At 40.0% G+C, this 26778-nt stretch overlaps 1 protein-coding gene and 1 long non-coding RNA gene across 5 annotated transcripts; both read right to left on the reverse strand.

The window, feature by feature from the left end:
- Positions 1-1807: 1807 nt before the first annotated feature.
- crtc1a (CREB regulated transcription coactivator 1a) lies at positions 1808-24822 on the reverse strand. Of its 4 annotated transcripts, none has more exons than XM_039602553.1 (15): positions 24668-24822; positions 21633-21749; positions 20032-20157; positions 18628-18689; positions 18134-18228; positions 17183-17268; positions 17058-17098; positions 16397-16587; positions 16106-16251; positions 15881-15973; positions 12974-13069; positions 11448-11552; positions 8683-8766; positions 8389-8566; positions 1808-7171 (listed from the first exon to the last, which is right to left on the reverse strand). In XM_039602553.1, exons 1-15 carry the CDS (start codon positions 24791-24793, stop codon positions 6966-6968), a joined length of 1752 nt encoding a protein of 583 aa, XP_039458487.1. In that variant the 5' UTR covers positions 24794-24822; the 3' UTR covers positions 1808-6965. The 4 variants fall into 4 exon arrangements, with proteins under 4 accessions (XP_039458487.1, XP_039458486.1, XP_039458489.1 ...); XM_039602552.1 differs by having other exon boundaries at positions 12974-13072; XM_039602555.1 differs by lacking the exon at positions 11448-11552.
- A 669-nt stretch (positions 24823-25491) lies between these two features.
- LOC120434227 lies at positions 25492-26315 on the reverse strand. Its single transcript, XR_005609003.1, has 3 exons — positions 26046-26315; positions 25775-25932; positions 25492-25603 (listed from the first exon to the last, which is right to left on the reverse strand). It is a non-coding gene; the product is annotated as an uncharacterized LOC120434227 (long non-coding RNA).
- Between the last annotated feature and the right edge of the window lie 463 nt (positions 26316-26778).

Below are 26778 nucleotides of genomic sequence, written 5' to 3' on the forward strand. Positions count from 1 at the left end.
AACAAATAATGATACTTTTATAAAAGAGATTTGTAGCGCAAAATCTAATGGTTTTCCAACAGGTTCTTGCTTTGTTCAAAATTGTTCGCTAGTGTCAGAAGCCAGCTAGCCGCATCCCCAAAATACCAAAGCTCCCCCACGTTAACATCTCCAAGACAGATTTAATCACAACCACTTAGTATCCTCTTTTAAAGTGTCAAATTTTTTGTTTTGTTTTTTTTGTTTGTTTTGAGCATTAGTTACGCACTGTGTCGTCAAAGCTCACACTCTGTCAGGCATTCAAATAAAAGAAACGTGTGTGTGTTTATCGCAGCGAAGTACAGTAGTTACTCATGCCTAAAATCTATCCTTCTATATTACAGCATTTCACCAGTAGATGGAGTCCTGCAGTTTCTAAAACAACAAAGGATACATCAAAGAGCACAGCCTGTCCCTGTCCATGGGAGCAAACCAGGACAGGCATGGCTAGATTGATGGGGGCATCAGATATGATGCAAGAATGACTTTGCTTTAAATGTGAACCACTGAAGTTGATCTGCCTGCTTAATGGGATGGGGGGGATTAGTAATGCTTAGTTGTAAGGTGTCTCCCAAGGTGCCTAAATATCTGCAAATTCACTCACTTCCTTAGGTAGACCTTGCTAGAACCAGGTCAGGCCCCTTTTTACATTCAGAGTTGTCGTATTTCATCACGGCACAGATTCAACAAGGTTTCTCAGAGATTTTGATCCATATTGACATGATAGCATTACACAGCTGCTGCAGATTTGTCTACAGCACATCCATGATGTCGATCACGGCAGCAGAAATTCAAGACATATTAGACCCGACAGCATTTTTCCAATATGCTATTATAGAATTTTGGGGATTCTGTGTGAATCATAGCCTCAGTCTCCTGTTCTTAGCTGGGGTGGCACCCGGTGTGATCTTCTGCTGCTGTCGCCCATCTGCTTCAAGGTTTGATGTGCTGTGCGTTCAGAAATGCTCTTCTGCATACTTTGGCTTCAGTGAGTGGTTATCTGAGTTACTGTTGTCTTCCTGTCATCCTGAAGATGGTCTGGTCATTCTCCTCTAACCTTTGACACCAACAAGGCATTTTAGCATTTGGGCATTTTAAAAATGTTTTTAGTTAGTTTTAATATTTTTAAGTAATATTATATGAAGGGCATGTCCCAGAGACAAAATTTAGGATAATCAGTATAGGTATTATAATTTTTAAAAATGCACTTTTACACAGCAGTTGACTCAGTTTTATAGACTGTAGGCAAGTTAGGATAACAAAGCTTATCCAATAAACAAATAGGAAGGGCATTTCTTCTGTATTTAGTTTTTATTTTTAATGAACATTTTATTTCACATCTAGTTTTAGTTTTTAGTTTAGTTTTAGTTAAGGATAATCAACAATAAGAGGAGACACATTTAGGGTTGTCTGTTGTAACAAAATAGAATTAAAACATTTCATCTCAAACTAATTTCTTGACAACCACAGCATAATCCAATCCACGCAAAGCCCTTTAAACAGAACACATTTAACTCATAGAAAAGACTGTCCTCTCACCACCAGTCTTAGCTTTAGTATCCATCCCACATAAAAAAAGAAGAAGTAGAAACTCATTAAAACTGTTCGTGCGGAAAGAGTGGGAGAGGCAGGGCAACTGAAGTCCTGGAGTGGGTGAGAAAGTCTAAGTTATGCCAGTTATGGGGGCTGCAAATACCATGAAACTACTGCTGCACGTCTTTGTTTTCTAGTATTTTTTGGAGTCAAGCTAATGAGAAAAAAAGACACAATACGAGAAATCAAGTGCCTTGGCTTATTCAGATATATTTATTTTCATCTCATTTACAAATAATAATGCAAAGATACAAAGACAGAAGCCTTCACACGAGAAAAATACATCAGGTACAGTTCAAACGGAAAGCCCCGCCCCAAATCTATAACGTCGCTCACATTTACAGCCAACTTGGATTATTTTGGTCCAATTTTAACAGTTAAAATAGAAGAACAAGGTTTGAACCAGTCGCTTTTAAAGGGTTAGCTCAAAAAGAAAAAAGTACAGACCCGCCAAGCTCTGCTGCAGAATGCTAGTTTTGCATATTATACGAGCATAATGTTTCCTGTTGCTGCGAGTGCACTACAGAAACATAGTGCACCTCTTCACGGCAGTAAAATGCATTTGCAGTGTGTGGAATAGTTTCACTCAACTTAAAATACATTGTAGAACGTTTTAGCTGCCATTGTGTGAGGCTTGAACCAGCACTGGGCCGTCCTCGAAATGCACTCACAGGATTCATAGCTGTGGGCAACACACTGAGTGACCTTACATGACCATGACTCTGTTTCATCTTCCTGATTCAGCTTGTGTTTTAACAGCTTGTGTCACAGAGCCACTATTAGTCTGACTGTACAGTATTTGTATGTGGTTTTTCTTACTAGTGTTATTTCTCATCGTGTCCATGTTATGTCTCAGTGGTTTTTTTCACTACAAAATACGATTTCACCACAAATTTATAAAACATAGGCAAAAATAAATGGTTAGTTTAAAGCAAAATACGATATGTCAAGATACTTTGAAATTCGGCATCATGCAGAAAATAGATTTCTCATCTAGTGGACAGGACATATCAGTCATTTTTTTAAAGGGGACCTGTTATGCTCATTTCCAGCACCACATTTAAAAAAAACAAAAACACTGCTGACTCTTCTAGAGTAGACGTGCAGGATTCACAGTACAGAATAACCCCCACGTATCTCATAGAGGGCCCTGGTGCAGCTTCTCGGGTCATCTTTTGTCTATGCAACAGGCTGTTTTAGCTCTTCTTAAACATACTGAACAGGAATCTGTCACATACAGAAGGTTTGAACGAAAGGTGGGTGGAGTTCAGGCCTAGTAGTTGGTGCATTGTATTGTAAACTCTCTTTGGACAAGTCACACACACAAAAATAACAAGCAGGCATGCAGGCGTCTGCATGGGCCTTCACACTCACTGTCTGATGATGAAAGTTGCGTCACTGGGACCCAAGCGGCCCGAGTGACATAAAGTATAAAACCCACAGACACGTTTTAGAAATCAATTTCATAGTGATTTCACTTCCCAAACAATCTGTAGGCCTATGCCGCTGGGGACTTTGATGAGCATATTAAGAATATCCACTCTCAGTGACATCATACAGAGCCAAGAGTAGAAAAAAACTAAGCATTTAGGACAGGCTTTAGATTACTTCATCACGCAATAAAGTAATTACTTTGGTCTTGTTTATAATTAGTGTCTCCCATTCTAAGAGCAAATATAACTGGAAGGAGATGCATAACAGGTGCCCCTTTAATTCATGTTGTAGAAATCAGTAATTGTGTCCAACCTAAAAAATGACTTTGTAGATAAATATGAAATAATTTGAACTATAATAGGATCATTTGAGGGAAAAAGAAGATGTTTTATAACAGTTTAAAATTTATTCTCTTACTTATGGCTATCTTCTTTTTTTTTTTTACCTTTGGTTCAACTGTTGATTTTACTTTAAAAAGAAGGAGAAAAAAGATACAGTGCTGTAGACAAATCTAGTCTGAAGTAAAGACCAATAGAATCTAAATAGTCTAATATGTAACAGGAAGTGGAATTCCTGCAGAATAAAAGTTTTTCAAGTAAATGAAAAGTGCTTCAGGGGTCTTGAAATGCATATGGACGAGGTCCAAAAGAAATGTCAGATAACTCTGAATTAATAAATAATAATATTGAAATAACTGTTCAACATTACTGATTCACTGTTTAAACCACAAAATTGTTTAGCTAATCTACACTGCAAGTGGTTCTACATGCATGTAGTCTGTTTTTCCAGATACAGTATTTAACTCAGCTGAAACATTTTAAGGTAGAGGAAAACAAACGTTGCTCTGCTGTAAACTCTTGTCTCTGTAAACACTGGTGCCATACCTGAACGTTACTGCTTAAAAAAGGTGGCAGTAACAGGTGACACATCAGTCAGCGCTTATCTACATGAGCACAAAAAGTGTTAAAAAAACAACAAAAAACAAACAGAAATAAAGAACCCACAAAAGATGTCAGGCTCACTATAAAGTCTGGAGGTCCAGCAGAGAATATAGAGCCACAATGACATATTGCAGCACAGTATTTCTCAGTGCATTTTCTTACTTTGACATCATATCACATAAAGCACGAAAAACATTGTTCCTACCATACAGCAATATACAAAGCTAGTCTATAGATTTACCATGACATAATCAAAACTCTGTGCGGGTGTTCCACAGGAAATAAGCGCATACTGGATATTGCGGTATAAAACACAGTATCATACGACGGCTTCTACATGTGCATGAAAGGCTGATTACCACATATCTGATGCTTTTAGGCTTCACTTAGCAGTTACGTAGCCTATACACGATGCAGAATCAAAGAGAGACAAAAGACGAGTTTAACAAACAAAGGGGAACAAAACAACACGCTGCTCAGACAAACAAAACTGACCTAACCCTTAAAAAAAAATAAAAATAAAATAAATTTTTAAAAAACAAGCCATAAAGAGAAAACACTTAAGGAGATTCGTGCAGTCACAAAATTATTAAAATAGAAAAAACAACCACCCCACTTTCCCACAGTGATAACTAGAACGCAGGATCACTGACAAACATGATGCATCTGAAATATTAGAGTTTTGTTGTTGTGTTTTTTTAAGGAAAAAGCTTAAAAATCTAATTTTAAGATTCATAGTTTTGTGTTGCATGACAATAAATATGCTGGCACAGGGGTCCTCAACACACATCGACAGACACAATGTTTCAGGAACATAACAGCCGTTTTCATAGTGTGGAATAGTGTCCTGGGAATGAATCTATATCTATTTTAAGAGCCTTTTGCATTTTATTCTACCTGCACTGAACTGCAATATTAATTCTGCAAAATACTTTTCAGGGACTGACTCATCCCATCTGGCACAGTATTACAATAACACTTACTGCAAATGTCCAATGCACTATTTTTGTAACTTGAACCGTGGTTTGTTTGTTTTTTTGTGCTAATTAATAATTTATTACAAACATCTTCGAGCATTGTTTGGTTTTCTTTATTCTGACATGATGCAGTCAGAGCTGCAGTGACACGACAGACACACCTGTGTGCAAAAAATTTAGGAAAGAAAAATGTGTAACAGTATAACAAAATACTCACTGACTGAGTAAAAACTCAGCTTTCTTCAATAGATTTTTTTATAGAAGTTTTCAAAAATAACTATAATTCAATTTAATTTTTCAATTCTTTTTTCTTCTCCTTCTTCTTCTTCTTCTTCTTTTTTTTTTTTTTACAAGAAGGCAAGTTTTATCAAAGACAGGACAGACAGGTCCAGTGCACATAACAGTCACGAGGGTAGGTGGGGACGGGGGGTTTGGTATATACACTCTGAGAAATCAGTGTTTTAAATAAATGCATAAAGTGCAATAATGAGACACGTTTCTGAATGAACTCAAAGGACCCATCTACTGAAACACGCACTGATTTCACGGAGGATTTTTAAAGCACGAAAGCATACGACTACGAGAGCGACCAGAGCGATACGGAACGAACCGATAAAGGGCACGGACAACACGAGCGCTACGAGAAAACGGATACATAGAGTCGCTGTAGCGCCAGGGAAACGAGCAAAGTAACACATAAAACTTAAAGCAGGATGTCATATCCGCTTTGGGGAAACAATATGTGTCCTTAAGGACATAAAGGCTAGTTATGAGAGGCAATGAGGATGACAGGATGGCAACAACATGGTTGTACAGATGTGACCTAAATACATTCTCTTTGTATCAACAATTCTGTTCTATTATAGAGGCAGTTCAATTGTCTGGAAAAATATATATATTTCAACTACGCTGAGGTCACATCTTTGGGAGTAATCCTGTGTGCCTTTTTTCCCCCACCATCTCTACACCTCACTAGTCTGAAAGAACAGAAACAGTTTCAAAAGTAACATGGCACGGTCACCGTGCGTCCTCCCAGAATCCTGCACGCTGCCTTCCTGCGTATAAGGGTTCGATGTGTGTGTTTCATTTTACAGTCCCAAATCGATCACTGTAGTTTTGCATAGATACCGTTACGCAAACTCTAATCACATTCTGTACATGTAAAATATAAAACGAAGCCTGTAAACATCTAGCTCGTATTCCTCATTTATCCGTTTAGGTGCGATAAATGAAGGTGAAAAATGATATGGTAGTGACGACACAACGGCGGATTACGTAGGCCAAACCACCTGTAAAAATTACTCCATCCCTAAAATGCTTCTTTGTTTTTTTTCCTTTCTTCTTCATCTACATAAGAGTCATCTTTGCATGAAAACCAAAATGTAGACGCTATTAAGGCAAAACAAGTATGCACAGTGATTTGTGATTTCATGCATAAACTGATGACCGCCACTGACTATGATAAAAATCAAAATTCAGCATTCCCTAAAAATAAATGAGCTTGCAAAAAAAGGGTGACTCATCGCCTCACCGGGGCTTCCATTACAGCTTGGCACAGAGGGAGGTTAAGCTCAACAGGTGTTTCCTCTGAGTCATCAAGCTACTCTATGTTAACAGCCGTGCGATCGCTATAGTGTGATTTATTACGGGTTTGCTCTACAGACATAGTTTAGTCAGTCATTGATGGAGAATTAGAGACCGGGCCGTTTATGCCCTCAAATTTTCATTACGCTTCCTCAAATAAAAACCGGGTATATCATCTAAATCGCAACAGGATCCATCAATCACAAAAGGTTGTGAGAGAACCATTAAAGGGAAGCTGGCAGCAGTCTTTAGCAACATTTTAAGAGCTCATTTGTGGGAGTCGATTGGGTTGGTTGGTGTTGAATTGATGCTCAGCCCAGATGAGGCCCTTGATCAGCCTGATTCTAGATATCTTCTCCTCAGAGACCCTCGGCTTTAGGTAGCAGAGTTCACACACCTGTTACACCCGCTGCTTTTGTTACAGCCTGTCAAGGCGAAATGCGTCCTCGGTGGCGGGATCGGTGAGGACCATGTCCGGGTCATTCAGCATGTGCAGGCCATCGAGCGTCAGCGGGTCGATTTTCAGATCGTCCAGCGGGAACTGAGAGTCCACATCAAAGCTGACATCTGTGGGCAGCGAGCCAGTCAGGTCCTTGGGCAGGTTGGGTGGAGACTCTCCACTCACTGTGGAAAGACAACAAGAAATTAAAAAAAAAAAAAAAATCAAATACTATTCATCTCACTGAGGTTTCTGAGGGAGAGAAGGAAGGCTAAAATTAGAGACGACTTCAATGAAAACAAAAGAGGAATGCAGAGGAGTGTGGGTTATGATTTGATAACAACTTAAGGGGACATCTTGGCATCTTAATTACATATCTAAGTGAAGCTGATTATTAGGAGGGCTAATTTTTTAAAAACTATTAAAGGCAAAGCTCAAGAGGATGGTTATCTTTGAATCTACATGCAGATAAGTGTTATACCTCTGTGCAGTATGTTTAACAATGTCAGAGGTATCATTCTAGTGATTGTATGTCAGTTTGGTAGCCCGCTACTTTCATACTGCTCAGAGCATAAATAATCAAGTTGGACTTTCATTTTTTATCCTATGATTTATGCCCGATTTAGACTTCTGTGGGAAATCTACATCGCAACTTCCATCATAACGGCAACCACCTTTTTATCCTTGATGTGCAACTCGTGAGAAATGTAACAACACGTCGACTGAATGACGTGGCAAATGACAAAAAAGACATATTTACTGTTTCATGAAAAATATATAGCATTTTGAATTTGATCGTAACAACATATCACAAAAGACCTTGTATGGGAGAGAAAAAAAGAGAGGATGCAGAGTTTCTCAGCAGTAGAGTGGGGCAGAGGTTCACTAATCTGCAAAAAAATGGCTCAGGAAATTGTCAAACTATTTCAGAATAACGTTCCTCAGTGTCAAATTGTGAAGACCTTGAATATCTCATCATGTACACTGCATAAAATCATCAAAAGATTACAAGAATTTTGTGCGTTTGTGTGTTTGGTAGAATGAATAATGAACGCCAAAATTAATGCCATTCTCATCATCCCAAGCTCTTTCTCTTTACTGCCTATTAAATTGGGAGCAGCTGAAAGTTTTTTCTCCTTAGCGTGTTATTATTCATATGCTTCATTTTAGCGTTTTAATTCAAATTGCTGTTGCTTCCAACCAGTTTGATGCATTAAAACAATCCGGTAATCAACAAAATCTTTGTGAAGCTTCTTCTGTTCAGACCCACAAGAAAACATGAATCACAAGCGTTCCTCCAGACTTGGATCTAACAGTTCTACACTTTAGAGTCTGGGTTTCTGCCTTAACAGGCCACTTTGCTGCATGACTTGAGGAGCCGTGTGAAGTGTCGAAACAGCACCTGTGAGAATGATGTTGGGGATGTTGCCATGGTTACTGTATCCGAGCTGCTGCGAGTCCTGAGGGTTGCAGTGGCCAGTCAAACCCATCATAAGAGCCTGGGAGTAATTGAGGGTGGAGTTCTGGTTGTACAGGCTGTCAGAGCTGATGGGGGTCTCCATCATGTTGAACTGCTCCAACTGGCGATACCAAAAGAAAGAAATAATGCAACAAGTCCCTGAAGTAGGAGAAAGGTAAATGCAGGAAAAACATGCAAAGATGATTGGTTTCTATCTGACACAGACAGAGCCTGTACCTGCTGTGAGAGCACACTGGCTTGAATGGAAGGCAGCTGCTGGTCGTAGAAGTCTGCAAACACGCTGCCCAGTATGGAGTTATGCTGCAACAACAAACAAGCAGTGATCTGTTTATTATAGATTCAGGTCAAAATTACAAGTGCGCACCATCAATATGAGCATATATATGTAGACATATATATATATATATATATATATATATATATATATATATATATATATATATATATGCTGCATCAAGGCTTCAGACATAATACATTAAACATAAAACATGGGATATACAAAACAAGACAGTCAAAGCAGCTAGAACACTGCAACATATCACAACATCTGGAAATGTGTGTGTGGGGTTTTTAAGTGTACAAATGCCCACCCAGTTTGCATATGCCAACACATTTAGTGTTTTTATGTGAATGATGCACCATCAGTGTATTTATTTTTGCTTTTGTGTTTAAAAAAATAATCTCAGAATTACAGGACTGTCTAGGCAATAAACTACCAGATGTTTTACTGGAATTTTACACATTTATCATGTAGTTTCACTGGTCTGACCCACTAACGATCAAAGTGGGCTGCATGTTTGACACCTCGGGTCTAAGCAACCAGATACAAAGGCTTAGAATAATTAGCATTTTTTATATGCCTCTATAAAATGCTTATAGCTGATTTTTTTTCTTGAGGAGGCCATTACAAGTCTTTGAGCATCTGCCATAACGTTTTGCACATTTGTGTGACATTACTGCAGCACAAACCTTCCTTTAACACAGGTTGGATGTGTTCTTACTTACAGAATTAATTTTAATTGTACAAAAATGATTTAAAATCTGCAAAAAATGAAAGAAAAAACAGTTGTAGTAATCTGCAGATATGTAAATAAATATATTATATGATAAAAGAAATAAACAAATGGCTTAATTAATCACACGACAAAATCCTTCAATATCAGCTGCCGATATCTTACAGCTCTCTGTATACATAATACACTGAAATGCAAACCTGCCAAACGCCCAAAATCGTCTACGTAACGACAACAAAAGGAAAGCCTTACATGAAAAAGGAGCTTCCTCTCCTGCCTTCTGGCTTCCACGTTTTAATTAACACAAACCAAACAGGATGTAATGTGCATTAAAATAAAGGGAATCACTGAAAATGTAATCCCCTCTGTGGCTTTAATCTCCCCACCACCGACTCATCCAGCGCAAGCTAATTCTCTCGAAATTCCTTATTTGAATGTCCTCATCGAATCAGCAGCAGGAATTCTCCCGTTTCATTGTGGCCTCTTAATGTATAAGTAATTGGATCATATTCTCAGTCTGTGCTCCTCCTAGTTCGAAACCACATTATCTGTGTGCGCTGCACAAGTCCCCACGGGGCAGACCAGGATAACAAGAGAACACAGACTGTCAGTTGTGGTTTGGCCTGTGGATAACCTCGGGACTACGAGCGAGCCACTTCAGCTCTGGAAAGACCCGAGTTGGGAAAGCAAACATATAGAAATGCACACACAGCATGAATCAACTCGGTCACTCACCACTCTCTCTCCACATCTCAAACACACAAGGGCACGTTTAAAATTCAGAAACTACGACTTTAATCTTTGGCCCAGTAAAGGCCTACTAGGTGGCACTTTTAAACGTGTAATTCAAGACAATATTTAAGAAAAACACTTAGCAATAGGCGATTAAAAGATTATCAGCACTACCTCTTGCAAATCTGACATGCTTTTACTAAGTCTCACACACATCACTGACAGCCCTAATCCATGTTTGCCTTGGGCGTGTTCAGTTTATCTTAACGCAGTACGCTGCAAGCAAGGTTCAGTTTGCGCAGATTAAACCCCGATCAGCAGCTTCTCCTCAAAAATCCTTCGAAGGGGATTAATATCTCCCTTGATGCTCACCCATTCCCCCCCGTGCTGGTGCAAACCCACAATAAACACAGAGATCTGACAAACATAGGAAAGAACAAAACAAACTCCAGTTCACAGTCTAATAAGCAAGACTGGGAGGGAAACGGTGGAGTTGCGATGCAAATACCACAAAAAGCAGCAGAGGAGGAGGAAGGTCAGGGACACGGCTACATCACAAAACACATCAATGACACTAAGAGACTGCTTAAAGAGACTGGTGGTCAGATCTGGGCAAAACAAGAGCTGCTCAGGGTTCACAGTTTGTCAGCGCTTAATGTGATCATTCAGATCAGGAATATAACAAACTTTTTAATGCACATTTTCTCTGTGTATATTATTAACTTTAAGTACACACAGACAGCTTTCTCCCAGAGTATTTCCTTCACTGCGCTGTTTCACTTCCTATTATGTCAAGCATGGAAAACACATCAGTGATTCATAAGGTTAATGATGCTGCTGTGCATGTCGGTAGGCTCAGACTCAAAGAAACCCCAGGATTTCCTGCTATTGCTCGTAAAAATGTCAACTAATAGAGGCTGCACTGTGTTTTATCTACTTATTAGATACTAATAGATATTATTCTTTTATTGGCTTAAAAAACACAGAAAGTAATCGTGTGTAACTACGTAAATAATGACAATACAATTAACTTAAGGGGGAAAAAATGCTTGTTTTGATGTTATGGGTCTTGCTGAAGGGCTCGCTTTTTATTTTATCTTTTTGCCCAGATCTGTATCAACAAGAAAAAGCTGCACGGAGTCCTACTCAGCAGAGATAACCACAGCACTACGATGCAAGGGACGGTGACGTTTATACAAAGCGAGCCAGCAGCTCGTTCAGTCCACACGCCCTTACTTGAGGCGAGCCTCCGGGTGAGAAGCCTTGATTGGAGACGGGAGAGGTTGGAGATTGATTGGCAGAGGATCCAACCCTACTGCGGTACTGTTGAAGGGACGAGGCCTGATACAAGAGGATACATTTGAGTTATTCACACTGGAGGCCGTCTTTTTGTTTCCCCCCATCGTTCGTTGTGTGTAACTCTTCTCCTATTGGACAAGGAGCTTTGGTTAACCATGTCTGTGGTGTTTTTCTTGCAGGAGACTGAGGATCAGAGGAATATTGAACCTGTATATACTTGTAGCTAATGCTGAAATGTAATTAATATGATCACAATATGTGACGAGTGATGTGTAGACCTCACATCAGTGGAGTAGTAGCAAAAAAAAAGGTGAAAGACTGAAAACTACAGGGGATTAATTAGTAAGAATATCGCTGGAAATTAAACCTGAGCAAGTGAATATTTTAAAAATAGTGACCAGGGAAAACCCACTCTGCTATCTCTTGTTCTCTCCTATCATCAGATGTTTTTTTATACTATCTAACAAAATAAAAAAACATCTAAAAAGTACTATAAAACCTTCCAAGTAAGCAACAGATACGCCATCAAGTAATTAAGATTTATCAAATGAGGCTGATAATGTGTAATCATTTACAAGTCAACGAGGAGTTCAAACCTTTAAACTCCTAAACTATTAAAAGATAAGTTACCAAAATAATGGTAGCATGAGATGAGAGTGATAAAAAGAAGTTCAAGGTCTGTGGATAGAGCTATAAACCGGTGACCTGGTCAGTGGTGTCGAGTAAACCTGTTTGAACTCGCCTGAAAATGAAAGAAGGTGATGTTTTCCGTGACATTACTTTGACTGTAAAATGATCAAACATTTCCTTATTAGCGGTTTAATAACAAGAATACAAGTCTAAGATCCAGATCCCAGCGAGCTTCCTCTGCGTTTTTTTCGTGACCTCACACTGCACAGTCTTTTACGGAGATGAGGAGAATGTAGGCCACTTCATTTCTGGAGTAATCCAAACACATTCCCATCGCAACAGTGGAGCGAAGCAGCGAGAGCCAAGATCTGAAGGAAAAGCAGCGCCTTACAGAAGCTTTCACATTCACTGATGTTTTGCGAATCTCTTTGTGCATTTTTTACATTCTGCCTTAGTGATTTTTGGGGGGGACTTGAACTCCGCAGAGAAACAAAGAAATTCTGGGACTGCAAAATTATGGTTTTGTATCATAGTTAAAATAACAAAGAAAGAACAATTGCACTGTCACACGCGGTCCTATTTTAATGTCTTTTTTTGTCCCCCAAGCAAAACGTCTGTTACAAAACACATTCTTGGACAACTTCACGTCACAGCTGAATCTCTACGATATCAGTTCTGATTACTTCGACGTGGCAGTGTGTTTGCGAAACCCCGAGCCCAACACGTTAACACCGTCTGAAAACTGTTCTTCGGGAAAACTGGGAACCAGCCAAGGAGAACCAGTCATCGCTGGGTTGTTGTTACAGCAAATCAGAGAGACACAGACTGCTCACCGCGTTCATGTCGATGGTCATGTTGGTTTGCGAGGACGCCTGGTTGTCTGATGGGGAGCAGGAGTTCACCGAGGACGGCAGCTGGACCAGACCCGCCTGCTGGAAAATAAGCAGTGGACTCATAAATAGATAACTAATCTTTAAGCACCACTGTATAATTTTAATGCTTGCTTATCACACACGCATTATATTCATATCTTATTTTATTACATCTTGGCAGATATGAAAACACATCAAAAGAAAAAAAAAATCACATAAAAGGCTACAAGTTGCCTTTTAGGTGATATCTTTAAGAGTTTAGATTTTAGAGTTTTATATGTTTTTGTTGAATTTTATTGTCAAAGTTCATGACAAAATGTAAAAAAGAACACATATAAACTTTCTAGACAAAGGTGAAGAGTCTGACCTGACTATGCACAAGGACTGCTGTACTGACATTCTCCTGTAAAATTTATTTTTTCCCAGACCCTGAGGCAGCAGGGATATGGTTTTACTTTTGGCATCTGGTGCCTTTTGACCCTCTAAGTAAATCGTTGTGTATTTTTTGTCAAAATGTTATACTTGCGTCTCATCTGTTGTTCTGGGAGTTGAGACACACGAACAAAGATTTTAGCAAGTTAGCGAGATCTCTGCAGGTGTTTTGCAGTTGGTCTTGGGTTCTTTGTACCTTCTTTAGGACCGCGTGTATTCGCACTTGCTGTGATCCCAATAGCCCCACGTCACTATCTCCTCTGTTTATTTTATTGTGGACCGATGAACGCCTAGATTCTTAGAAATGTGTCTGTAGCTTTTAAGAGGTTTGTGCAAAAGCCCTAGCGAGAAAGCTCTTGTGACTGAGTCATAGTTATCACAAGAGCAAACTCTCTATGGCTTTCTTACTGAGAACAACCTCAACAACCCACACTTCTAGTCTCATCTTCATAATTGGAACACCTGAATCCAAACAGCTTTTGGAGAAGCAATTAGCAGAGATTCATTTATTTTTTTTACAGCCTCTGTGATGATAACTCAGTATGTTGAATAAAGACGTGGAAAGCACAGTTGTTGGTGTGTTTTTATTTTTAGTCAACTGTGGCAAAAATGAAGATCTGCTCAAAATGTAACCAAAGTAAATGAAATAAAAGCCGACGTGACAGGAATATCAGAGGGTTTGCAAAGTTTTCTTCCAACTAACTGGTAACTGAAATCATCATAGGCTTTATTATTTATTTGTAACCTTATTAAAAAAATATGGTTATAATAATTCATTTATGAACTGCTGCTGCTATAACTCTGGTGTGGTTAGTCTCTAATTCCATCTCATTAAACATCTCAACAATAGAGAGGTGACTGACAGAATCACAGACGAGTAAAAGTAAGTAAGTCAAAGTAAGTCGAATATTCCCATGAGAGCCAAAAGGCATCATCGTCATTAAATGCAGCTTATCTATTTTTCCCCTCATTTTTCATCTTACTCACTCATTCACAATCTGCCACATCTGGATGCTATCAATCGAATTAAAAAGCAGCAGCAGCTGCAGATAAACATTATGTCTGAGATCTTAAAGTCTGGCTAACGTCAAAGTTTTGTAATATTCTTTTTTTTTTAATGGGCTGTGGAACAAAAATTTTCATTTCAGTTAAACATGAATGGCTTCATGATTACAGTTTGTTAGGACACATGTTCAGTAACATTTAACATAAGGCTATAGTTTCAAATGGTTTAGCATTCATGTGATAAACAGAGATAATATGTATGAACATTCTTAGAATGAAAAGAATGAAAACATTCATAAATCCAAAAATATTGGAAGAAGTTGGAAAGACTTGGAGATTGGGATTAGCTGTACTTGCATTAATAAACATAATCCCGAGATTGGAGGCTTAGGGAGCTGACAGACTGATAAAATAGAAAGCAGACCACAACGCCAGAGTCACAAACTGAAACACAGCAACAGGTCTGTAAAGGAATGGACTCGATCCTAACTTCCAGTGAAACTTCCTGAGGTCTATGCCACGGCCACTGAAAATTCAGGACTGATTGGCTGGAAGACCCAGATTAACTTTTACTAAGTAAATTATTTCATCAATTCCAAAATTTAGACTTAACTTCAGATGATAATGACTCATTCTCTACTACTACCAATAACAAACATGATCAGACGCTTCTCTGTATGTTGTACATGACTACAATTTTAAAAGCGTGACAAGTTCGAGAGTGTGATTCGAGTGTGAATCCACTGCAGCTACTATAGCGGACCCAAGAAATATAATTCCTTATAAGGAAAAGTTTGAGGAACGGCTGCGGCAGAAAAGAGAAAACCGGAGAGGAAATGCAACCAAAACTGCGAAGAAAATGAAAAGATGTCCACAAACCCCGGGTAAAAGCGAGGGAGTGCGAGAGAAAGTGAGTCAGTGCCAGGGGGAGGGGGCAGCGATATGCAACATCTGCACTGGCAGCATGTTGTGTAGGAGAGCACATTGCTTTGTGTTGTGCTGAAAGTTTCCCTTTATCTCTTCGGCTTCAAATAACTCTGACCTAAGGTGATAGACATTCTAAGAGGAAGTGACTAGCAGTGATGTGGCTTTAGCTGTGAGCAGAAACCAAGTTAAACTGCTCTCAACTCTGAGGTGATTGTTTGAAGTAACTAACAACAGGGCAGGGCGACCAACTGTCAGCTGTAAAGCGGCAGTCAGTGAGCGAATTGCTTCATATGCAGATGGACTAACGCTCAGCCATCCTCTGGATGCTTAAAACGGGTAAATGAAAACAAAAGGAGCCACACGTGTGAGTTAAACAACTGCTGTTGACTCATTCACTGATTTTTTTGGCAAGTGGTCATAATACTATATAAAACTGGATGTTCGTACATATGAATGAGATGAAGTATATTATGTTTTGAGCTGTGGCTTTGGGTAGAAACTCACTTGCTGGTTTGGGTGTGTCTGGGACGACGGCTGCTGGCTGAAGAAGGTGTACTGGGACAGCTGCTGCTCCAGGTTCATGGCATTAATGGCCGCCTGTTGGGAGCACAGCACTTTATATGACAGAAACCTCAAAAAGCATTCATTTCAGTATTTGTAGCCTGCCTTATTATAAATCATGACACTGTTTATATGTCTATTAATGTACAACGTTTTCCTCTTGAGTACCTGGGAGAGAGTGAGAGGTGGAGTTGTTGGGGAGAGCTGCAGGTTCTGGTGCTGGTGGGAGTCTCCTGCGTTCAGGATCATAGGAACCACATTATCCTGCCCGGCCTGGATTTCCATGGCTACTGTGGGTTGAGAGGTGTTCACTCCTACCCAGCACAAGAAAACAGTTTCCTTAAAGACTCAACCTTACACCAAACAAGTGGCAAATGCTGAAATGCAAGATCCTTCATATCCTGCGCATAACTGTAAGATATGTCCAGAGAGAACAGAGCAGAGAGTGCTTATTACCACCTTGTGTGTTACCCAGAGCCTGCGTGCTGCTCTGGGAGCCGAACGAGGCGGCAGCTGGGTCGTCGTGGTCGAGCGGGGTGGGCAGCGGAGGAGGGAACTGGATGTTGGTCAGATCGGGAAGAGAGCCGCCAGTGTTGTGGGCTGCTGGTTTCATCGAAGCGGTCAGCTGCTGTTCTGGAGATGGGAAAATGCTGCAGAAAAACAGACGGGTGCCGTAAACTCTCCAGTGATGACATGCTCGATGTACTCGGTGATGAAATAGCAGAACCGCCAACACCAAGTAGCTTATTCAGATTACTTGGAAATGTCTCCCAAGGCAAACAAGTCCAGAGATATTTGGACTTCATGCATTTGGCCCATGGTATTTTTGCAAATCTTTTGGCTCCACACTCTCATTCCTTTGGCAGTTGAGAGAGTCAAAATGAAAATGTTGAACTACTGTCAGATGCTTTCAGTTCAAAACTATGCTTTATTCACACCCATTCATCAGATTTGTGTAAATACGTACCTAGCCGAAGCTTCCTTTCTGGATTTAAACACTATATCGTAACAGTGAGACCAAAGTGCCCCCCAAAAATATTTACACCGAAACATAATTTCATTGTGTTACTCAGACTATAGAGGAAGGTATCCTTAGACAACCTAAGACAGTAAAACTCACTGGATTCCAGGAACTTTGCAGGGCTTGGATCTTGAAATGTTCTAAAGTGGGAGAAAAAAGACAACTAGTGTATCATGAAGACCGGTGAGATACTCAAGTGAAAAACATTTTGTGTGAAGATTTACTTTTTTGCTGTCCCAGATATGTTTCTGTCCATCTTCATCCACCTCTTGTTTAATTGCTTCAGACCCCGGTACAGTGAGTAGGAGGACTGGAGAGAGAGAGACGGAGAGAGACACAGAGAGAGGGAGAGATGGAGAAATTAAAAAATAAATCTCCTCAATCTCTTGGATCTACAGATGTCCTGCCTGTTGAAGCTCATAATAACTGCCTTCATTTAATGAGATCAAGTGAGTAAGTGCAGTCGTTAATTTATGTAGCGTCAAGTCACAACATATATATACATAAATTTATATATATCCAAGCACTATTGCATTGTAAGGTACAAACAAGGTACCCAGCAATTCCCTTTGAGTAAGCACTTGGTGACAGTGGGAAGAAAAAGGTTCCTTTAAAAAAGAGGAAAAACAAAAACAAAAAAAAAGAAAGTAGACAAGAAGTGTGACATTAGTAAAAGAAAAAAGAATTCTGAATGGAAATAATGGGTAAAAGCACAAACACTTCTCCAAGATGATACATACAAATTCAACCAAAGTGCTTCTAAAATTGACATAATTCCCCTCACATGGCCATTAGGAGCGAAATTCACATGGTACTTGAATGCACCCCATCTTCACAGCAATCAATTTTCCTCCTCTTGCCTTCAAAGCCGCATTCAAACCCTTTCATCATACACTGGAGGGCGCTTCCACTGAGTCGTCAGGAGAAAGCAACAAAATACCACAAAAACTAAACAGGATCACAAAAAACAAAAACAAAAAAAACCCCCAAATAACACTGAATACTGCAGATAATGCAAAAAAACACTCATTTAAAAAGCACAAATAGACTAATTCAAGGCAGAGCTAACAGCTCATTTCATGCAGGGTGTCTGTATGAAGTGAGCTGACACACACCACACTAATGAACATGTCTCTCACGCTACATGGCGAGAACATCTTTGAAATCTTGTGTACCTCGTTTTGGCTGCAGCTCCTGTGATCCTCCAGTGAAGGAGGCCTGCTGGGCAGGAGTTAGTGTGCTCTGATGCAGTGCTGAGTCAGAGTTTGTCCTGCAGCACAAGAATTTTAAACTCACATAAGGCGATCAACCCGAACAGCACAAAAAAGTACATAGTGGGCAACTACAGCACTGCGCGACAGCAACATTACGTGCAGCAGTCAGTTATTTTTAAATGTTAACACTGGAATACGGACAATCTCATAGTTTGCAGTGTAAATATAAACATTTTAATATTTTTTCTCAATGACAGAAATCTGTGAAAGTCATTAAATATGTGACAATGCAGAAGGATTTCACAGTCAGAGTGTTAGTCTTGTGGGTCTTTCCACTCTGAATGTGTCTTGCGTTATTATCTGAACACGCTTCTTCATGACAGGTGAAAAAAAAATGTATTTAGTTGCAAGAAGGCCATGCCGATACATTGTGTCATTATCAGAGACTGTCTTACCTCCTCCAACTAGTATCAGGTGGCGGCGAGAGATATACTGAGCCATATGGACAGCTGTCAATGTGACATCGCAGGTTAAGAAATAACAGCTGGAGAATGAAAGCCTTGGCAGAATCAGTGTACTCTCTTCTGTGAATTCAAAAAATAAATAAATAAATAAAGCACTGTGCTTGGTGATCTTCTACAATACAGGGTACGCTTTCATTATCTGCAGGCTGAAGTCTTTTACAAAAATGCCCACAAACAGTTTGATTAAGATCTAAAAATCTGAAATCAAGAAGTGCTTCCACTTCAAAACCTGGCTGAATACAACAGCATTATTAATAGGAAGGTGTCAATAATTGCTTGTTCGGCACTGTATATTTTCCAATAATGCTACCATGGAGGAGCATTTAAACACAAATGCATATATTAAGCTTTAAAAAAAACCCAATAATACAGTTTAAAGATTTGCATTGACTTCTGCTGGAGAAGCCCGCAGGTGGTTTCACTTATACTGTGTGATTAGTCCTGCTCTCAGAACTGTGTGGGTGTGTGCAGACTATGGTTTATTAACATCTCCACGATGCTAATGTTCAGCTGTTGACACCATGTTATTCCCAGCCAAACTCCTCCCACTGAATATTTATCATAATACATGAAATCTCTGTCTGTCTGTGCGTTGGTTTCTTTGTCCACCAACTCCTCCGAGACCATTAGAAGATGAACAACCAAACCTTTGCACACAAGTTCATCTTAGGCCCCGGAAGGTTCTTATCTATATCAGATACTGCGGCATCATCGCACTGCCTAGCAACCACCTAGCGACAGTTTAAAATGATCCATTTTTTAGCACTTATGCACCTTATAAAAGCACTGTATCGTTTGTATTTCACAACAGTAACATTTAATTTGTATTCGCAAAAGCTAAATTATGCATGATACATTATGATGGCATCATGTTGCCCCGCAACCACCTAGCGACAGGCTAAAATGACCTGTTTTTAGGCTTCATGCGCCTACAGCAGTTTATGAGAGATTCCTATCGTTTTTCATTTCAAAGCTACTTCTCATTTGAATCCACAAAAAGCTGAAATATTCATGCATAGTAAGCACCTAGGAATGGGTTAAACTGACCCATTTTTAGGATATAAACATGTTTGTTTGTTTTTTCTCAGTGTGATTAAGTATATAAGGCTTCCAACAGCATGAACAGGCCAAAAAATACTGTAGCATGGGGCATGTATTTGTAGGATAACATGGTGTAAATTCCTAATAATCTGCAGAAATGCCACCCTACTGCTCCTAAAGAAAATTTGACCAAGTCAAGTTCTGACCAAGCACTCTGATTTAAACTGAAGCTCAGAAACCAGATAAAACCAACATTAAACAACACTTCACCCAACAGGCGGCATAAAAGGATATCTGCCGTCCGTGTTTGTCAACAGACAGGGGTTTCCGGTGGGGCGATGTGATGCGGTTCCGGTCGCGGTAGACTCTTTCCACCAATCCGTGGTGTCGTGTCGACCTGTTCATGTCGAGCCCTGAATTCTGACAAACAACGACAAGAAAAAAAAATGTGTAACGAACTGGTCAAATTGCAAACATCACCTTCCAGCTCCTCACCAGCCTGCAGTATTAGACAGAGCTGAATGTGTAGCAATAACAAGAGAGTTTCTGAGGTCATTAATCTACAAAAAGCACTGCGGCAGCCAAGGTAGTCAGCACTTTACCTCAGTTACACTGCTCTTGGCCAGCAGAGAATAAACATTTCCTCTGAGCATGTAGCACAGGAATGAAAGGTAAAGTGGCCCGGGGTGAAAAGGACCACGGAAGACTGGAAAAAGAAAATCTGAAATGTGTGCATTATGTTCTACGCATGTTCTTCAGCTTGTTTGTTTGTTGTTTTTTTGTGGGTTGTTATTGGCAAAGAAAATTAAAGCTACAAAACTGCATTACATTTTAGTTTTTTTTTTATCATTCCATTTGTCTGATAGGAAAGCTATTCCGTGGAAATTTCAAGGACAAGAGCTTTTTAGCCCACATGTCAGATGTTTTCTGTCTTGGTGTGCAGCTTCAGTGCCTTTCAAGCAAGAGACTGTTTCCAGCGCTGGCTGAGAGAATGAAACATGGAGCAGCTCTTCTTTCTCATATACACAGACTGACACACTAAGCAACACAGCAGTCGCGTGGCAGATAGCACTGATGATTTTTTCTTTTTTTTCCCCCCAAATAAAATGGAACCTATTATTCAGAACAAATTACACACAACCTCCTGACCCTTTTCCCCTTCAATTTCTAACATTCATTATTATGCAATATCAGTTTTAAGGCTTTCACTGACGACTGACATTTCTTTTATGTTTCTTTCGACAATTAATGCAAATCCTTTCCTGCCACCTTTGAAGCTGCTCCTGAAAACAATTTAAAGCAATAAAAAACTTCTGCTTCTGTTCACGTTGTTGCCGAGTGCACTGAACCCCAGCACGAAGCTGTGGCTCCCTGCACATAAAACACACAATTCAAATTTGGTGTGACAGACGTGGCTTCGAGAACGTTCTTATTACGCTGCGGCAGCAACACATAAACTTCAAAGTTATTGCAGGATTGTGTACACAGTGTTTATTGGACAGAGCTCTGTGACTGCGTCGAGCCACGCTACAACCGTATACAAACCTAATGTAGGCTGTGGCCTTGGATACTCACACTGCCTTCTACACTTTACTCTAAATAAAGTATTATTTTTGTTCATATACTGCTTACATAAGTGACTTACACAAAGTATGTGACTTCCTGTACAAGAATATTTAGTCCAGGGAAAAAAGAACCTCAGGATGTCCAAAAAAAGCAACCAGTCAATACTGCAGGATATTACTTACCCATAGAGATTGGAAAAAAGGGGGGGTATTTATTTATTTATATCACACATTATATTTTTGCCGTTCAGGCCACAGATTTAATTGACCAACACCAGGAATATTTCAGTTGATATGTGAAAGGCAAAGGAAAGATAAGCAATCCTGTACCTGAAAAGGCACGTCGATAGTGCTGTTTCCAATCTGATTGACGTTTGGCAAGGATCCTCCATAGTACTGCCCACGGTTCTGCCCCAGCTGCAAATACTTGGTCTTCTGCAGCTGCAACTGCAAGCAGAACAACATCAGGTAAATCAACAGGCATTTATGGGAAATTTAGAAAAGAAATAAAAGGGTTTCTCGCTCGCATTAAGTCCACGCTCCAGTTACAGCGATATAATAAATTAGCTATTAACACCCCACACGCCTAAAAACAAGACCAGGCCCGTGATATTGTTAATAACGAGAGCTGAATATGATATCCTGCTAGAACATTTTCTTTTTAAGTTGAATGATTGTTTAATTTAAATTAAAGGACTGTTTCTGGATTTTTCTTAATTTTTTTGAAGTGCTAAAAGTGAGATTTGCTGATTTTAGCAGTAAAGGAAAGGAAGATCGAAGTGATGGACAGCTAAAAGCTGTTTAATTTTTTGACAAATTTTGTTGCAATTTTGTTGCTAATTTAGTGTCAAATTTAACGGATTCTGTTTTATTTAGTGTGAATAGATTATATGAATGCCAAGGCGGAAGCAAAGCAGTATAGATATAATTCAATATGCGCCTGTCTTCATTTCAAAGGAAAACCCTCCAAACTGTCACTCCAGTGTTTATTTCAAAACAGCCTCCTTTTCCGTGTCCAATCAGAGAACCCATGACCAGTCAATTAAATTGGCTTATGCAAGCCCACTGCTTACTGTTGGCAGGGCAGAAAATCTAATAATAACAATTACTATGCCTGCATCAGTGGTGTATTTTGATAAGCCTCCAACCTCAGAGTATATTTCTTTAACTACATGACCGCGGTCTCTGATGCAACGGATTAGATACTGTAACAACAGAATAGGAAGTCTGGGTCACTTTAATCACAAGACGCCATGTACGGAGAGAAGCACAAAAGAAAAATCAGAGTAAGAGTTGAGCACAAAGGGAGGCAACAGTGTGAAAGGGTGAAACTCTAAACCGAGGTATCCTTCCAGCATGTCTAACTCTGGCTCAAACAAGAGCTACCTAATGTTTGTCTTTCCATTAATGACTGGAAAAGTGCATCCTCCACCAGTTTCACTGCCCCATCTCGCAGTTTTGAAGAAAGCGATCCGGCTTCACTCTGTTTAATGGGTTTGCTCATAATCCACCTCTCCACTGGGTTTTAATGATATTCAGCTTCAAGTTTTTTGTATAATCTTACTGACAGCCAAACACACAAACAACTGATTGCATACTTAATGAAATCTTGATTTTAAAAAACGAGGCCACAGGCCTCCACTCAAAGGGGACCAACCTGTCTAGACATACCATCTAAAAATATGGAACTATAATAATAAAGTCATAACTCTGACGCAACTTATTCTATTAGTTTCCAGATAAGGACGTGTTTAAAGGAGAAGCGTAAGGAGGCCATTTTTCTTAACATGTTTTCCCAAACTGATGGTTTTTGGTCATTTGGTTACATGTAAATTTTCCATGTTGCATAAGTGCAATGTAAAACATTACATTTAAGTTACCTGTTGAAATGAAATGTACTTGATTGGTATATATTCAGTTAAAACCAAGCGATTTTTAAGTGTGCCCTCACTGGCCACTTGTTTAAGGTACACCTTCTTAGCTGGTTGTTCATGCAAAAATCTAATCAGCCAGTCACAATGCAGCAACTCAGTGCATTTATGCATGTAGACCTGTCAAGTCAAGATCCTTAAATTCAAACCAAATGGGGAAGAAAGGTGATTTAAGTGATTTTGAATGTGGTATGGTCATCAGGACCAAGGGAGCTGGTATTTCAAGCTGAGATAGAAGATACAATAACCCTGAAAAAAGAATTATTAAAACCAAACTGTGCAGAAGAGCATCTCTGAATACAACATCTTTGAATCTTGAAGCAGATGGGCTACAGCAGCAGAAGACCACACTAGGTGCCAGTCCTGTCAGCTAAAAACTGGAAACTGCAGTGACAAATCACACAGAGGAATTAAGGCACTTCTTAATGGTCCAACCCAGCACCAGTAAGGTGTACCTAACAAAGTGTCGGGTGAGTACGTATTCCTAATAATATTTTTTTTTTTAAGCAATACACATGTTTAGAAGTTTTTAAGTCACTACAGTCTGCCATTGCTGTGTGACTGTGAACCAGCATCTACGATATCTACTGTTACATTTTATTATCGATACTTCTGCTTTTCTGAATGCTTTTTTGATTCTAGAAAGACATTTAAGTTGCTCTTTATCGTCTGCTTAGCAGAGGCACACACACAGATTCAGAGAAACAGAGCTTAGATAGGATCCCGTTTGTGGTTGATGCTTGCGATGATGTTAAGTCCATCATATTTCCACTCAGCAGCGGTCTCCACTGAAGCCCTGCCTCCATAGGATTTATTCTGGAGGCCCGTGCTGTATGTGGCTTAAATTCCACATAATCTGCTGGCCTTCATCTTTGGCGTAAATGTCACTCATGTTGCAGTGCACACAGGCCTGAGGACCCGTCAGACAAGTTTACCGCGGTGTATATGCACGCACACAAACACACACACACCTTAACATATATCCCTATATGCGCCACGATTTTTAATTCATTTTTAAAAAAAATATGTCAATGTCTACGTTCACGGATCATATCATATGCTTTAGGTTAATCGCTTCTTATCTAAGCCCACGAGATGAAGGTTAAATCGCGGTGCTGGACGCGCGCTGTCAAACACGCATGCACGCCCCTTTGCTTTACACTTGCGTGGGACAAAAATTGTAGCCAATAACTTTTAGGAAAGATGGACCCGCAGTACGCATCTACATTTGAGGACCGCTACATCGTGTCCGCTCAGCTGGCCGTCCACCGACAGGAGAAAATCGGCCACAGCTGGCAGGAAGCGTCGTTTGTTATTGTTTACCTGTTCTGCGTGCAGCCGCCGCGCTACAAATGCCTATTTGACAGCTCGCTGAAAACAAACGGAGCGCAGACAGGAGGGAGGGAAGGAAAAGGCAAGAACCGGTGTCATTACCCTCGCTGCTCGGGTTATGCTCAGGTCTTTCATCACTTCTTCAAACGCCGCCGTCTCCTCCGCCTGCTTCTGGTTATGTAAAGCGATTTTCTCGCTGAATTTCCGCGGATTGTTCGAAGTCGCCATGTTTCGCTCTTCTGCTCCGTTTTCCTTCAATGGTCAGCGTCAAGTAACACGGAGGGAGGACGCACAGCTTCCGGTTAGAGAGGCGGACACAACGCAGAGCGTAAAAGCGGAATACTCAACCTTTTTTTTAAATAAGGCAACGTTTACCTGCTGTGCCTTTATCCTGAATGAAAAGACTTTAAAATTATTTTTAAAAAGGTTTTTACAGTGTCGTGCAGGCCAAGTGGGCTTCCCATATTTGAATTTACTGAGCACAGGTGATAGGTGGACTGACTCTAACTACAAAAAAAAAAAAAAAAAAAAAAAAAAAGCAGGACCCAGTATGTGACTTATTATTACAGGAGAGCCACGGGTGCAGGATCCCATGAAGCCTCTCCAGCGTCCTAACAAAGCGCTGTCTGATCTTGCTGACACTTATCAAACATGTTAGTGTGTGGGGAGTGAAGTCCGCACTGGGACTCTGGGACTACCTAAATCAAATACAGCCATTAGTGTTAAAAGCTTCAAACACCCTAAAACCGTCGTTACTAACCTGCCGAGGTAAGAAAGGGACGGCATGTGAGCCTAAAATCAACTTCCGGCCAACGTGTTTTTAGTTTATTACCTATTAAGCCGTGCTGCCAGATAACTTAACAAACATTTACTTTTACTTGATTAAAACCAAACGGTTTACACATCTTTTATTATGAAATCTGCTGGTTTCCGGTGTCCTCGGGGAAGGGAACGGCAAACTTGACACTTCTCCCTGGTAGGCTTTGCGTGGTCACGTCGCCGCGCGGGGGTGTTGTGGAGGCGCACCGCACATCTGGACTGCGGAACCCCCGCAAAAATACACTATTTAAGAAGACATCACTCTGCGCGTGTCCCTTTAGATTTCTGACAGTGTACTCTACAGAATTATTATTATTATTATTATTATTATTATTATTATTATTATTATTATTATTATTGTGTCATTACTAGAAACTGCAGCTGTCTCACCTTATTTGTGGAGAAAGAATTTGCAGTTTGGGTTGACTTTAATGTTCATGACTTGAGCCTTGAGTGAGAATGTGGAAGTCTCTGAATCCCCCTGGGAGATCCTCTCCTTCTCGTTTTCCCACTGAGCCGATACAAAAGCTGTATGGACTACACAGTCGCTGAAGACAAACGAGCTTTTTGTGAAAAACAGAGGTGGTATTTGTGCCATCGATGACAAACGAATCAGTCTGCAGGGGAAAGAGAAAAAGAAAAGGTCTTTGCGTGTCCGTACCTGTTTCTTGGCTGCATTGGGAATTTTAATTTCACTTGCACTGCTGCAGCAGCAGCTTTTCATCCCCTCTAACAAAAAAAACCAAAAAAACCAAACAAAGAACACCTCTGAGTTTCATTTGTGACTCCGTATGGAGTGCAGTGAAACTACCTCACTTGCAGATTGAAATTCGCACGAAACTCAAAACATCTGGAGCATTAGTTTTGTTTTAAGGATAAACCCTCCTAATTATTGTTTCTTGTTCTCAGGCACTAAAGACACAGTGGAGCTGTTTCACCTGCCATTAAGAGGAGTGTAATTTGGTTGTAATGTAACCATGGTAACATAGGAAAAGAAGTGACTCCAGGGCAGGTGGAGGATCGGAGTCTGAGCACAGGATTATTATTATTTATTTATTTTTATTGCTCAATAAGCCTCCAAGGGGCAAGAGGCTTTAAGTTGGGCCTGTTTGTAATTCCCTTTTAAAATAGGGGGGGGGGAATGCATGTGGAGGATTTCTGTATCCAGCTGTCCTTTGTCAGATATTGTTAATGTTTATCTAATGCAAACATGCTGCGATGACAATAACAGCCCAGCATGCAGCGACATCTCAGCTTTAGTGCACAGCTGAAAGAACGTTTCACTTCACTTTATCGGGCAGAGCTCAAAGTCTGAAAGTAATTTTAAACATCTACACCAAATTTCTCACTCTGGCTCCGTGTTGTTCACAGAACACTGATGAGATGGTAACAGA

This window comes from Oreochromis aureus, linkage group 18 (assembly GCF_013358895.1).
Source record: "Oreochromis aureus strain Israel breed Guangdong linkage group 18, ZZ_aureus, whole genome shotgun sequence".
NCBI classification, from domain to species: domain Eukaryota; kingdom Metazoa; phylum Chordata; class Actinopteri; order Cichliformes; family Cichlidae; genus Oreochromis; species Oreochromis aureus.